We start from the raw sequence: 14,841 nt of genomic DNA, 5'->3' as shown, positions 1-14,841 counted from the left end.
TGAGGCGAGATTTGTGGGAATACAGGTGGATGAATGCTCTTTGGACAATTTCAAGTATCTACACATCAGACTAGTTATGCTTTTTAAAATAAATACAATATTTTCACAGCCCTGTGTATTTTTCCACTCACAAGCACCAGTTCTCTAGACAGGAGTATGAGCTCAGATTTAAGGTAACCCAGTGAAATATAACACTAAAGGGTGGCAAAGCACCCTGCAGCATAGAGCCTTCTTGGACTTGTGCCGTTGAAGCTTGCCTAAAAAAAGGTCTTTGGCTTACACATCCTTCCTAGAGTTGCATGCAGTTGTCATGTCATCTCTAATAGAGAGGAAGATTGTTTTGCTCCATTCTTCTAAAATAAAATAAGTCTCCTGCTGTCAGAGGTGTAGCCAATCACAAAGCAGTACAGATGCTGCCGCCAGTGTATTGTAATGCAATTATGAATTAATAACAAAGTGAAATTAGATGCGTCGCAACAGTGTTAATATGCTTTAACAAAAGCAAGTGTGCCCCTGCCTTTCTAAATACGTGACACATCTGACTTCAGTCTTTTTACTAATGGGACATTACATAGGACAAAGAAATTATTTTCTGGAAAGTCATTTTAATCATATGTATTTGTAAATGTTTTAAACACAGAGGTAGCACATCATACAATTTGCCACCTATGTCAATGGAATAAATATTCATTGGAAGTTTTGACACATAAGTGATCTTAATTTAATCAATCACTTGAAAATAAATACAATTCAGGACACAGACGTTCTCAAATGCAGTCATCCAATTGTTCAATGCCTTGTGTATAATGATCAATTATTCTAATAATAAAGATGCACAATGAATTGGACTAAACATTTTAAATAATTTGAATGGACATCAGATTATGTTTTGTGCCCCAAACCATATGCAATTTATTCACTTAACTGTATTTCTAACCTATAGAAGGAGGTTTATATACCTGATATAATAGAAAATACTGGATTTCAACAAGACCCACAGCCCTTATGTCAGAGTATCTCTCAGATAGTGGTATGCTAAGTAAATCTATAATGAAATTCATCAAAATGCAAGTACAATGTCCTCACAGTATTAAGTACTTCACAGATCCAGCACACGGTCATGCGGATGGTCAAGAGCATGAGATATGAGCTGGTCCACGCCAAACCTGCCTCTGGAAAAGCTAACTGTTAGCAAAAGGGGTGAAAAAAAAAAAAACTAAACAATCGGAACCCGTGTTATAACCCTGTCCAGTTGCAAGGTGGTGCAAAATCTGTCACCATGACCTGTCCCAAGTCATGTGTATCTGAGCTGCTCTATATGAAACATCAGCTCTTCAGGCAGTCCCATTTCAGTCACTAGCTCCACACAGCTCTGAAGTAACTGTTCCAGACTCTCTCCCGTCTGGAACAAACCGTGTGAGGAACTTTTATTCATGTTCTTGTCCTGTCCACAGAGGTCCCTCTCCCCATCTTTCCTGCAACAGTCACTGTCTCCTTCCTTTCTACAGCAGCCAGAGCCTCGCCTATCATCACTCTGCTCTACGCCCAGGTCCTCCAGATCTCCTGCCACCTCCGACACACTGGGGGGAGGCCGCTCCTGAGCCTTCCGCATGGCCTCCACCAAGTCCTGTTCATGCTGATCTACCCTCTGAAGTAGTTCTGTGGTGGGGGATAGCACTGAGTTCCTAGAGGGCTGGGACTGACACCAGCAACGTAGAGCACTGTAGAAAGCACAGACAATGCACACACAGCCACAGTTACGGACAATGAGAGAGATGTCTGGCATGGGCAGGAAAATGAAGGGACACAATGAAGATGGGCATAATGGAGCGCTCACATGACTTGACATGAATATTGGTGTTGTCATGACAGAAGGTCCTGTGACCAAAACAGAAACATTTTCCTAGTTTTCTGAATGATCACGAAACGTCTAGGAAAGGTTTCTCCGACTTTAGCATTTACCGGTGCTGAGCTGAACTGAACTGTCCACCTAGTGTCATATCAACAGTAACAGGGATGCACAATGATATTAACAACTATTTAATAGAGGAGGGCTATTTTACCATATTTTATTTAATTTATTGTCAATGACATATTCCATTAAAAAGAGCATAACAGTATAAAATATTTTACATATTATAGAAATATATTATATACTATATACTATTTTTGCCATATCATCAATCCCTACTTTTACTGTTTAGATGAGGCTTACTGCACTTACTGCACTGCATTTTACTGCATCTGCAACCCCACAGAAACTTAGAATGCTATATTTCACTGTAATACTAATCCATGTGGATTTATTCTTAAATTTCTAAATTTTCCAAATGTTTATGAATTTGCATCAACTGACGTGCAAGAAAAATGCTGCATTTTGGGTGTCAATTCCCTATTCAGTGCATCCAAGAAAATTGGTTCAAACTCCGGAGCTGAACCCCCTGGTTAGAAGGATCAGTGGTTCCCAAAATCAGTCAGATCTGAGGGTTGGTTTCCCTGCTCACTCTTGACCTACTGGTTATTCAATTAATTAAACTAGGGTAGTGAATGAGGTAAAAGGACAAATCTGGCTTCCCCGAGACTGGGATTGGAAATCCTTGTGTCAGAAGGTGACAACATCTAATGTGTACTGGAACTAAAGGATTAACAATACAGAAAGGATCACAGCAAAACTAAGATTGCATAAAATACTGCTCATGACACACCAATATAAAAACATAGCCTTGATTGGTAAAAGACGACCAACACCACAACAGATCAACAACTCAATGGAGACACCTGCAATAATGTAAACAGCTAAGATGACCCAAAAGCTCAATTTTCAAACGCTTACCTGATGATTCCTTTGAGCTGGCCAATGGCCTTCAGCTTGATAGCACCTTCGTTATAGCCCAAGTTGAAGCCAACCTGAAGTGAAGCCTCTTTTCCCGCATCTATTCCATCTCTGTAACCATCCTATCAGGAAAAACACACCGGATTGCCCATTTTGACCAAATCACACATAATAATGCCACTCATCAGGTTCTTAATCGCCTAAAGACTCTTACCTTGACTCGCTTTTCCATATTACATTTCCATTCTTTGTTTTGGAGACTGATGTCATCCATGTCCTCGTCGAAAACATCGTCGCTGGCCGGTACTGCTTTCACCCACGACATACTGAAGATGCAGCTTTCTCATGGGCTAATGGGCCTCCAACTACGGACGAACAGTGCTGTTGCTGAACGCAGCCTTTTAAACCGGGTTTAACGGACCTAAACACCCGGAGCCCAGACATCCATGCCCGTCCACATGGTCATATGATCGACGTCATGCAGGCTGTGCTGTGCAGTTTCTTCGTGAGTGGCCAGTTCCAGCCAACTCAAAACATCGCCCCCTACAGGCAAACAGGCAAACTCCTTCACTTTCTTTCTGAAATTAAAGATTTCAGAGCTGTTGTTTTTTTTTTATTAACGATTTAATTAAACGTGTAATTACTAACACTGTTTATAAATCTACAATACAGCAAAGTTTCAAAGGCCTTTTCAGTGCGATATCCCCACACAGCATGCTCACCGCAAGGCCTCCTCGGAAGTTCCTGCTTATGGCTCTGATGCACGTTCAAGTGGCCCAAAACAACATTAATAACACGCTGGAAAAATGAATTTTACTGTCGCCAAAATTTGTATTAGCTAACGTACTGCAATAAAGCGGTTAGTTTTTGTTTTTATTCAGCAATGAAGCATCGGTTTTCTGTACTGTATGTTTTTATATAAGAATCATCAAAAAAAAAAAAGAGATAAAGAAAACTAAATACTGTAACTAACCCCGATCTCGGAAAGGCTTCGATGTAAAATCGTACTTCCCAAGAGTAAACGCGACTCTGTGGTAACGTTAGTAGCTAAGTCATCTAGTAAACACCGACACTACATGGCAGCGTAATGATGATAGCTAGCTATAATGACTTAAAATACTTTCATTGAAAGTTCAGAAGGTTTTTCCATTTTATTTTTTCTGTAAAGTTGGAGTTGGAGGGGTGACGGCGATGAAATACACATACGCACACATATATTTATGATTAATTAAATAAATAAATAATTAAATAAAAATGATCGTAATATCAACCAACAACTTCCCAATGTTCATAAAATAATTATAAGTAAATAAAAACGAAATAATATCGTATAATAGCTTAACCTAATCCTTGTTAGGTAGCCACATGTAAACCCCGGTGCACAGCGCGAGGCGGTGTGTGGATTTTGAATCGACCTCGACCGTTAGGTTCGTTAAACCGGTTCGGTGCCTTTCGCTCAGCGGCCAAGACGACTTGGCTCAAGTCTCTTCGGAATGAAGACACAACTGAGCTCTGGAAGGTCTCAAGAAGAAAAGAAAAGTAAAATATAATAGTTTTGGAGAATATATAGCTAATTGTAGATACATATAAAGTCATTACTGTCCACATAGATATGGACAAAAACGGGACAGTTCTGAGTTTGCTCGGTCATGTTTTAAAGGTGGTTTTAGGACCAGCACTAATTTTCATTTAGAATTTGGATACACCTTTTCACAGACGCTTCACCGACTTGTACGAATCATTATTTCTATTAATTGCATTATTTACACTCTGATAAAGTGTGTCTTTTCGAAATATTTTTTGATGACGCTCATAAAAAATAGCTATCTAGTTAGCTAGCTACAATTTTAGATGCTTATCCCATTTAACTAGATACCATTTCGTCCCCACATAGCAACCGAGTCCTGGCTCAGGTCTGGGACACTGAAAATGGCAACAGCTGACTGCAGTGAAGCCAGCTTCGGCCCAGCGTAGAAACGATGTAGCTACAAACATTTCCTGAGGTAGGCTTCATATAGGCCGCATGTGGCCCAGAGTTCAAACCTTATCTGTGGCTGTTATAGTTGGGCCAGTTTTGGCCACAATACACTGACCCGTAATTGCCTTAAGTGACCCGTATTTGGCCAGTTTAAGACAATGGCTGAGTAACAACATATACTTTTGTATCTCAATTTACTACATGTACAGACAGTTCTGCTAATGGGTGTATTCAGCTGCTCAGTGCTGGGGGGCTCCAAATCCCTCTTGCCCACACCTGGCATGGTTAGGCATGGTGCCAGACAGTCCTGTTCTATTGGCAATACTTTTTTACAGGGTCTAGACAAGCTGTATGTGTATCTGCACATCTGTGTCAGCAGTAGGTGCAACTTTAAAGTAGTGCTAGCTGAATGCATTCATTAGAGGGGGTGTCCACAAACATTTGGACATGTAGCGTAAAAGTAACACAACCTGAATTGAAAGAGAGTCCTAGAAGAGCATCTGTCAGTGTATGCACTGTTACTGTCTTCTTGTTATGTGTTTGGTCTAAAGTAAGATGCTACAGCAAAGAAAAGTGTAAGAAACAGCAAATCAATCCTGGTTCTTCAACAACAGAACGGACTGAAATTGATCACAGGACATGACGGTTGGACTAAATGTGACTGAGTAAATGGTAGATTAATTTCCTCACCAGTATATTTAAGTAAAAGCAGTATGAAAAGACATTTGAAAAGTCTCAACAACACATTTACAAAATGTTTGAATTGTTGCCTTGTTGGTGCATGAAGTACCACTAGATGGTGCTGCATTCATGTTGAATTTCATTCGTTCTATTCATCCAGTGTTAGGAATATTTCATTTATCTATGGCATGTCAAAAATGTATTTCCATGAAGAAATAGAAGGGTTTTTGTTTGCAATAATTTACACATTTGGCCCGATGCAGAACACAATCAGACCAAACTGAATCGGCAGCCAGTCTAATGCTGTGGTGAATTAGACAGTGATCGTGTTTTACCTCTCAATATACTGACCAAAGCGTTTACAAATTAGTCAGACATTAAGGAAATCAATGAACTCATTGAAAAGTCAATATTACTTAAGTAAACTAGGCTACCTTCACCCTGTAAAAAGGCCATGATTCAGTGAGTAATATGATTTATTAGGCTCATCTCCCTTACAGGCTCACCTCATATGTTACGCTCAACCTATAAAGGACCATGCAATCATAGTGATGAAGCCACGGTATGTGATATGTGACCTTTATATTGAAATGAATTAATACCCCTCATTAATCTTCATCCTTGCGCTGGGCCAAATATTTTGCAGTTATGCAAGTTCAGGATAAAGCCACCTGGTTCACTTTGCTGCTATCTTTTATTTCGGTGTATGCTTTCATGTATGTGCGGCGTGGCAGTTCATGATTTTGTTGTTAAGGGCACATTTTGACCATCCAGCAGGCAAGGGCATGATGAGAAGGGCATTCTCCTCTATCTCTTGGTGGGTGGAAATATTATCTAGGTCTGTGTGTGTGTGTGTGTATGTGTGTGTCTTTTTTTCTTACTTCAGCAGCAAGTACTGGAAATTAAAGTTCTCTGCTGCTCCTCAGAGTTGCCAGACAGACGGTCTGATATTTAATTCACAAATCTCTGCACTTCTGCTGCACTACTTTTTAAAAGTTGGACAGGAATGTAGCCCCCAATATTCTTAGTATTTTCACATACTGAATTAGCTGATACAAATGAGGGATTATCTGCACAACTGACTTGTTTAAAATTTTTGTGTTTGTAGCAGTTTATGGTGATTCCAGTTTACACTGTGTTATTTTAAGTTGTTTAAAGCAGTAGTTTAGTTTCCCAGTTAACCTACATGTAATTTTGTTTACTATGTTATAAATCTAATAAGAAAGCTCACTGTGAACTCTTGGAACAGGAGGGTGCACGGCACTTGTGCTTTTTTCTTCTTGTTTCTTTCTTGTACTCTGGTGCTGGGAACATGTTATTAGCGATGACAAACACATTATTCCTCTTATCAATATTGCATTTTCCTTTTCTTTCCACTGCTCCATTGAGACCAGACAAAAAGAGCCCACCCCCTCTCCTTTTGTCTTAAGACGGGACCATCCTTTATCCTGTGCTTTAAGGTAGGAAGCACACAGGAGAGATGCGGCCGATGGACAAATGCGTTTGAGCCCCAGTGCCCAGTGCATTTGCAGGAGGCCGGACAACAATAGCGCAGAAGAATACTCGGGAGGGCTGTGGAAAATGGAGGTAGAAAAGGGGGCTGGAGACTCTGAGGTTTTTTTCTGGCCCCCTCTCTTTTCTAGGTGCCCGCGCTTTGCTCCGGTGGCGCACTACATTCCCCCGCCCCTACTCTCTCTCTCTCTGGGAGAGCAAAACAAGCAGGCTGGGGCAATCACCTGACACATTTCCATCCAATTTCCACCGCCGAATGTGTTCATTTTCGGCCCTAATGGCATGTCATTTCGCCGGAGCCTTTGGTCAAGAATTAATCCTGGAATCAAAACAGATTTTCCGGGGAGCAATCTTCCATCAAGTATTGATTTTTTTACACTCGCGGAGCCTGTACTCCCTAATTTAACCTGACAGCACACTGCACAATGGACTAGAGAGCACCTTGGCGACTCACAGAAGGAACTCTCTTTCTCTCTCTCTCTCCCTCTCTCTCTCTCTCTCTCTCTCTCTCTCGTTCTCTCTCTCTTCTTTCCAGCCACCTTTTTTTTTTCGAAAGTAAGGGGCAGTGCAAGAGTTTTGAGGGACAAGGCATACAAAACAAAGGGCTCTGCCACTGGGTTGAAGTGCATGTGTGTGTGTTTACGGATGACGCACCTTCTCCTCTGTTTTAGCCTACCACCTCTAATTATCTTTTCAAGTGCATTGCAACTTAGGTGGCTTAGACTGAGAGGGGGCAAAAGGAGAGGGGAGAGAGAGAGAGAGTCAGAAGAGTGTTTTCCAGGGCCCATCAGGTATCATTATGGGCCTGTTGACACCCAGCCTCTCTGTGTGATTCCCCTCTATGATTTGGCCCTCCCTCGGCAGCCATTTTCTTTCTGTCCTCCGAGTGGCTGAAGAGGGTTTCATCATGGTCCGGAGGGGAAGAGAAGGGTAAAAGAGGAATGAGAAAGAGAGCGAAAAGCAGGCCAGAAGAAGCGAGAGTGGTCAAGGTGCAGCTCCTAATGAGAAGAACCTTCTGCACGCCCTGCCCAAAGGTGTGGGATGTACATGTTATGCAGCTTGTGAACAGTCAGTTCCAATGTATTAAAAGCAGGACAAATTGGCAAGTGTATGGATCTGGGGGGCTAGAGGATCTCCAAAACATCAGGCAGGTCTTGTGGGGTTTTTCAGAACTGTTTTGGCAACATGAGGGGAAAATACACAATATCAGGCAGGTGGTTTTAATGTTATGGCTGTAGAGCCTATTAGTATTTTAAATTTTTTAGGATTATGGAGGAGGAATGTGAGGATCATTAGAAGCTCTGCTCTGCAACAGCATTCCCAAAAGAAGAAAGTGGCAAATTGTATTAAATGTATTAAAATAAAGTTAAGTAAAAGTAATTATTAAAATAGGTGCAATATGTATAGCCTAACAAGCTATGTTTCCCATATAGAGATTAATCTTTCAATTATTTCTATTCAGAATGCTCTGTAGTCCATAATGCACATTTAGGGCCAGTTTCCCAGACATAGATTAAGCTGGTCATTGGATTTAATTATCATTCCAATGGTGAATTAATATAAGAAATTATATTTAGTCAAGGTTTAGGGTTAATCTGGATCTGGAAAACTGGTCCTTAGTGTAGCAAAAATAAAGTATGGATGCTAATAGAAATACATTGATAGACAAGCATTGTAGCATTTTACTACATTAATTATATTAATGTTGGTACTTCAGATCAATTAAAAAGGCAGACTTTTTTCCCCACCTTCATTTAATTTGAATGGGCAAATCTACGTTTTCACTGTCTTTTACTTTTTGCCATAATGTGAATTTGACAGCTGTTCTTTATGTTGTGTGAAATTGTCATGATAAAAGAATAAATAGAAATGCTCCAAAATGACTTGTAATAAGGGCCAATATTTATCGCAGTATTTTTTCATGCATACAATATTCACAAGATATCCAAATACTATCTAGCACACCTATGATGAACCTAGAGTTACTCCATGCCTTGCAGATTGATTCCTTATGCACATTTTGTGTTTTCGTTCTCCAGCACATCCATTTTATCTGGCAATGCTTGATAAATAGCTAGTTAGGATATGTTACAGTAGGAAAAGCACCACAATTTTTAGGGCAACCATACAGAACCAAAAATGGAAACTGCTTGAATAGAGCAACCTGGCCCTTTCAGAATAAGCTTGCTCCTGCTTTGCATAAAATGTATACCCCAGATGTAGCTGATCAGCTAAGACACATTTGGTGAAATAAGTATATTGCTTTTAAGATGTATCTATAATCCACCAATCACCAGCGTCTACTAAATTTTATACAGCTGTATGGAAACATTGTAACTATTGTGTATAAAATATAAACTTAATATAAAACATACTTGTCATATGCTCCAAGCTGAAAGGGTGCTTAGTGTACTGCAAAAAAGTGTTTTTAACTCATAACACAGAGCCCTTTTTGGTGCTAAATAGAACCATCTATATAAGGTTCTCCACCATGTACAGAATCATTTAACCAGACCATTTTAGCATACAAATTCTATATATAAAGCTTTGCTTACACTAAAGAACTATTAAGGATGTCTTTTTTTTAAGACTATAGCAAAAGCATTAGTATGTAATACATAAGAAACCACCTTACATAATGCTTTGTAGCTCCAGTGCAAAACTACAGAAGCAAACTTCAGGCACCAATTATGTCTTGGCTGATTGGCTACATTTGGGGTAAGGAGGAGAAACTGTAAGTTTGATTTTTGGTCTTTAACAAACCAGCCATTTTAGAACCTTTCCAGTGATTGTTGTAATGCGCCACTAGTCACTCAAAAATGCACACAAAACTCCCCTGGCGTCCCGCCTCAGCTATAGCTACTGAAGCTAAATGGAGCGGAGGGCGATGGCCTGTGTTGTCCCAGTCATGGCTCCATCAGCGCGAGGTGCGGGGGGTGTTATTTTCCTCTCTAATCATGGGGAGCAGAGATGGACAGGGGCCAGAGGGGCCGAAAGTACGAGTCCATGCACAGACGCCTCGGACAGCCTATGAGCATCGGTAATTGCCCCTCCGGAGGCAACAAGGTGTGTGCAAACAGCACAAGGCGGCAGAGTGGCTATACGTTTCTTGCTGGTGTGTGAGTGTGACAGAAGGAGAAAAAGGAGGGGGGAGAGTTGTAGGTGTGAAATTAGACTGAGAGTGTTTATGTGAAGGTGTTTGTGTGTGTGTATATATATGTGAGGAGGAGGAGGTACAGGAGTGGCGTTTGAGCGATGCTGCGACAGTTCATTTTCTCAGAACATCGGCCCTGCTTGCCGTCCATAAGAGAGATAAGGCATGAGAGCACCTCTCTTCGGATGGAAAAACAAAGGGAGCAATTTAAAACCATCTGCATCACGCGCACACACAGGCAAGCGCAAACGTACACCACACTCTCTCATTTTCCTTTCTGTAGTGTCTCGACTGATATTGAAACATAATCCATTTGAGCTGCTGACAAGTCATAATGCTGCCCCACCCGGCCCCCGTCTCTCCCTTTTCTCTTCTAACCCTGCTCTCGGCCTAAAAGTTGTTTTATTATAGTGACAGGGGTAGGGAGTGGTGAAACAGAGTAAAGTTCAGCATTGTGGGATATTTATTGCTTTCACTGGTTTTAAATAAGCTGCATTAATCAAATTTACTTAGCACTTAATGGTGCATAAAACAGAACACAACGATTTGGAAGTAATGCAAGTAGTTAGCTATATCTTAACATTCCTTACCTATTGTTGAATTTTGGTGATGTATTGCAACTTTATATATATGATATGTGATGTCAATATATGATGTTTTACCATTAACCCAAATAAAGAGCAAATCTGTCCTAGAAAACTACAGATGTATCACTAAGGCCCCGTTTACACCTGGCCAGTTCATGTGACTAGTATCTGGATTGTATCCTGATAACATTTTAGACACTTGCACTTGGTAGTGAGATTTGGTTGTACTGGGAGGAGGTTTGGTTGTTGAATGCGTCTTGGAAAAATGAATGTGTCTACACTGCTGTAATGTGGCTAAAACTGCGTCAGACCACCTCCTGAGGTGGTAAATGCATTTTAGGTTCATTTACACTTGTGGCTTGGCCTTATCCAGATATAATCCTGATACTTAAGCTGAATGAAGTGACCAGGTGTAAATAGGGTCAGTGTGTCAGAAATATATTTTAAAGCTGCATTTTCTACTATCATTCTATATCTTAATGCAATAATGTATCTTGAACCAGTCACCTGGCTTCTAAAACATGAGATGCAAAGTATGGCACTGAGGCCTGTAACGCCATTCTAAAGATTTGGAATAAAATGTCTTTAAAAAAAAACATTCATATAAAACCTTAATCTGTATTGCTGTGTGTGTATATATATATATATATATATATATATATATATATATATATATATATATATATATATATATATATATATATATACACAGTCATGCCCGAAAGTATTCATACCCCTGTCAAAGTTTGACTTAAATTTACTTTTATTTAACCAGAAATTATATTTTTGCCTGGAAATGACACAGGCATCTCCCAGGAGATAACACGATGATGTACAAGAGGCATCATTGTGGGAAAAAATATTTCTCAGCTTTTATACACATTTGAACAAAAAGTGGCATGTCCAAAATTATTCATACCCTTCTCAATAATTAATAGAAAAGCCTTTATTGGCTATTACAGCAATCAAACGCTTCCTGTAATTGCTGACCAGCTTTTTGCATGTCTCCACTGGTATTTTTGCCCATTCATCTTTAGTGATGAGCTCCAACTCTTTGAGGTTCGAGGGTCTCCTTGCCATCACCCTGATCTTTAGCTCCCTCCACAGATTCTCAATTGGATTCAAGTCAGGACTCTGGCTGGGCCACTGCAAAACATTAATGTTTTTGTCTGCTAACCATTTCTTCACCACTTTGGCTGTGTGTTTTGGGTCGTTGTCGTGCTGAAATGTCCACCGGTTCCCGAGGCCAAGTTTCTCTGCAGACTGCCTGATGTTGTTGTTGAGAATCTTGATGTATTGCTCTTTTTTCATGGTGCCATTTACTGCGATCAAGTTCCCTGGTCCATTGGCTGAAAAACACCCTCAAAACATTAGGTTCCCACCACCATGTTTGACAGTGGGGATGGTGTTCTTAGGGTTGAAGGCTTCTCCTTTTTTACGCCAAATGGTGCACACATCATTGTGGCCAAACAATTCAATTTTTGTTTCATCTGACCATAAAACAGAACACCAGAAGTCTTCTTCTTTGTCCAGATGAGCATTTGCAAAGGTCAAGCGGGCTTTTGTGTGCCTTTTCTGGAGAAGTGGTGTCCTCCTTGGCCTGCGTCCGTGGAACCCAGCAGTGTGCAGTGTCCGTTGAACTGTCTGCCTTGAGATGTCGCCACCAGCAGAGTCCAGATTCACCAGGATGGCCTTGGTGGTGATCCTTGGATTTTTCTTCACCTCTCTCACTATTCTCCTGGCCAGCACAGGTGTCACTTTTGGCTTCCGACCACATCTTCTGAGATTTTCCACAGTGCGGAACTTCTTGTATTTTTTAATAATACTTTGCACTGTAGCCACTGGAACTTGAAAACATTTTGATATGGCTTTATAGCCCTTTCCTGACTTGTGAGCGGCCACAATGCACAGCCGCAGGTCCTTAGTGAGCTCCTTTGTCTTAGCCATGACTGTCCACAAACCAACTGCAGAGAGCTGCTGTTTTTCTCCTGTTGAGTTGATTAAAACAGCTGTTCCCAATGAATCAGGGTAATTAGGATGCTTTAAAACAGCTTGGAATATTTGGAATGGTATAGAACTTTGGATTTTCCCATATACTGTGACAGTTTTCAAAGGGTATGAATAATTTTGGACATGCCACTTTTTGTTCAAATGTGTATAAAAGCTGAGAAATACTTTTTCCCACAATGATGCCTCTTGTACATCATCATGTTATCTCCTGGGAGATGCCTGTGTCGTTTCAAGGCAAAAATATAACTTCTGGTTAAATAAAAGTAAATTTAAGTCAAACTTTGCCAGGGGTATGAATACTTTCGGGCATGACTGTATATATATATATATATATATATATATATATATATATATATATATATACAGTACTTATTACTGTACAATCCTAACAGGTTATTCTTATTTATTATTATTATTATTGTGTAGAAAAACGGAATGAAATATTTATTTTAGAATTATGTATTAATATCAGAAGAAATTCCAAACGTTTTAATGAAATATAAATGGAAAGTATGTGAATTAAGTTATTCTCTTTTCATCTCTATATCTACAGGCGGTGTGATGTTTGCTTCAAGAATATGCTGGTATTGCATTGAAATCTTCTTTTGAACAGTAAAATGTTCCCCATTCCACTGGCTGCAACACAAGCTAACATGATTGATCCATTTTTGTCCTTAACAAAAATGGTTTGTTTTTTCTAATCAAAACACTTCTGTACAGGTCATATTTGTGCAGATGTCGCTGCTTTTTAGAACCGTGCTCATCACTCCACAGTCTACTAATTTTTTCTGATTGTCTTTTTCAGTCAGAAGATGGGGTGGGGGGTGCTCTCTCTTTTCAGAGTGTTTATAGCTACATGTAAATCTTATTATGGCCTCCTCCTGCTTTGTGAACATCATGTTAAGAGTGCTTGGTAGCTATGTAGAGCAGCCTATAACTGAGGATTGTTTGAGTTATAGTAGTTATAAAGCTTGGGAATAGCGTGATGAGCAAATTAGGGTCTGAGAACGTGGTAGAAGTTATGAGCAAGGTCAAATCTCTTGGCGGGCCCAAATTGTGCATGGTGCGCTCTTCTACTTTCAAATTTTACCAAACAAAATGAATACACTAATCTTGCTTAAAATTTCACCTTTAACTTTTATGCCTTTTGGAGATCAGTTCTACGCATTAAACAATTCCAATAATAGAAATATTGACTGGGGTGCACAAACCATGCATGCCACTGTATGTGTGTGTGTTCTTTGAAAAGAAAAGGCTTTAAAACACAACCCCATCAGGCACATAGAAGAAAGTGTACAGCTGAAGCAGATCGTTGTCTAACTGCTCCCCGCTTCTAACTGCTTCCCGTGCCTTGCAGAAGCTCCAGTGTGTACACAAGAATATGTGTGTGCCACACATGCATGCACAGAGCCTCAGTGAACTGACTTTGTTTTTACCTGTAACAGATTGACCAAACTCTAATACAGTAAATTTGCTCTACTGCAGCATATTGACTCTTGAGTGAGTTGCCTAAAAGCCCCACTTCTGTCTTCTGTCTCCTCTGTATGCCAACACAGACAAAGAACTGATCAACAAAAGCAGAGGGGGATACAGCACATCTCTGCACAATTACTGCTCTAAAAGAGCAAAAATGGTACGTCTGTGAGAAGGGACGCAAAACAAAAGAACATCAAATAGTCCAACTTCTACCTCCCCACTTTAAAAATGAGGGGGAAAAACACTGAGGGAGGGGGGGGGTGAGTGGGGGGAGGGACGCAAACATCTTCGACATCAGTTCTCAGCCTAATGTTAATAATTTATGTTGTGTGCGCTTTTTTATGATTATTATTTATTTATTTACTACTATTCCATTCGGCAAGCCAGTCAGCTTTTGAAAAGCTTTGTGGACAAGAAAGCTGCCTGAAACTTTGGAGTTTAGTTTCTAGAGGCTTTCAGTGAAGAGATATGCTTTTCTCTCTCGCTCTCTCGCTCCCCCTCAGACTTGTCTCATTATTGTTATCTGCTTCGGCAAAAAGATGAAATATTGATGTGCAACAGCCCTGGCGTAGATTCTTCCCTGTTGACCTTATGGGAGTCTAAATGAATT

General features: G+C 40.2%; 1 protein-coding gene across 1 annotated transcript; it reads right to left on the bottom strand.

Moving 5' to 3' along the window:
• Window positions 1-697: 697 nt before the first annotated feature.
• Window positions 698-3,307, bottom strand: otulina (OTU deubiquitinase with linear linkage specificity a). The gene is made up of 3 exons (XM_072690985.1): window positions 3,048-3,307; window positions 2,834-2,955; window positions 698-1,721 (listed from the first exon to the last, which is right to left on the bottom strand). Exons 1-3 carry the CDS (start codon window positions 3,156-3,158, stop codon window positions 1,295-1,297), a joined length of 660 nt encoding a protein of 219 aa, XP_072547086.1. The 5' UTR covers window positions 3,159-3,307; the 3' UTR covers window positions 698-1,294.
• Window positions 3,308-14,841: the final 11,534 nt, after the last annotated feature.

Source organism: Salminus brasiliensis, chromosome 1 (genome assembly GCF_030463535.1).
Source record: "Salminus brasiliensis chromosome 1, fSalBra1.hap2, whole genome shotgun sequence".
NCBI lineage: Eukaryota > Metazoa > Chordata > Actinopteri > Characiformes > Bryconidae > Salminus > Salminus brasiliensis.
Note: the sequence above shows the minus strand (reverse complement) of the source record. Positions and strands in the feature narration are given on the sequence as shown.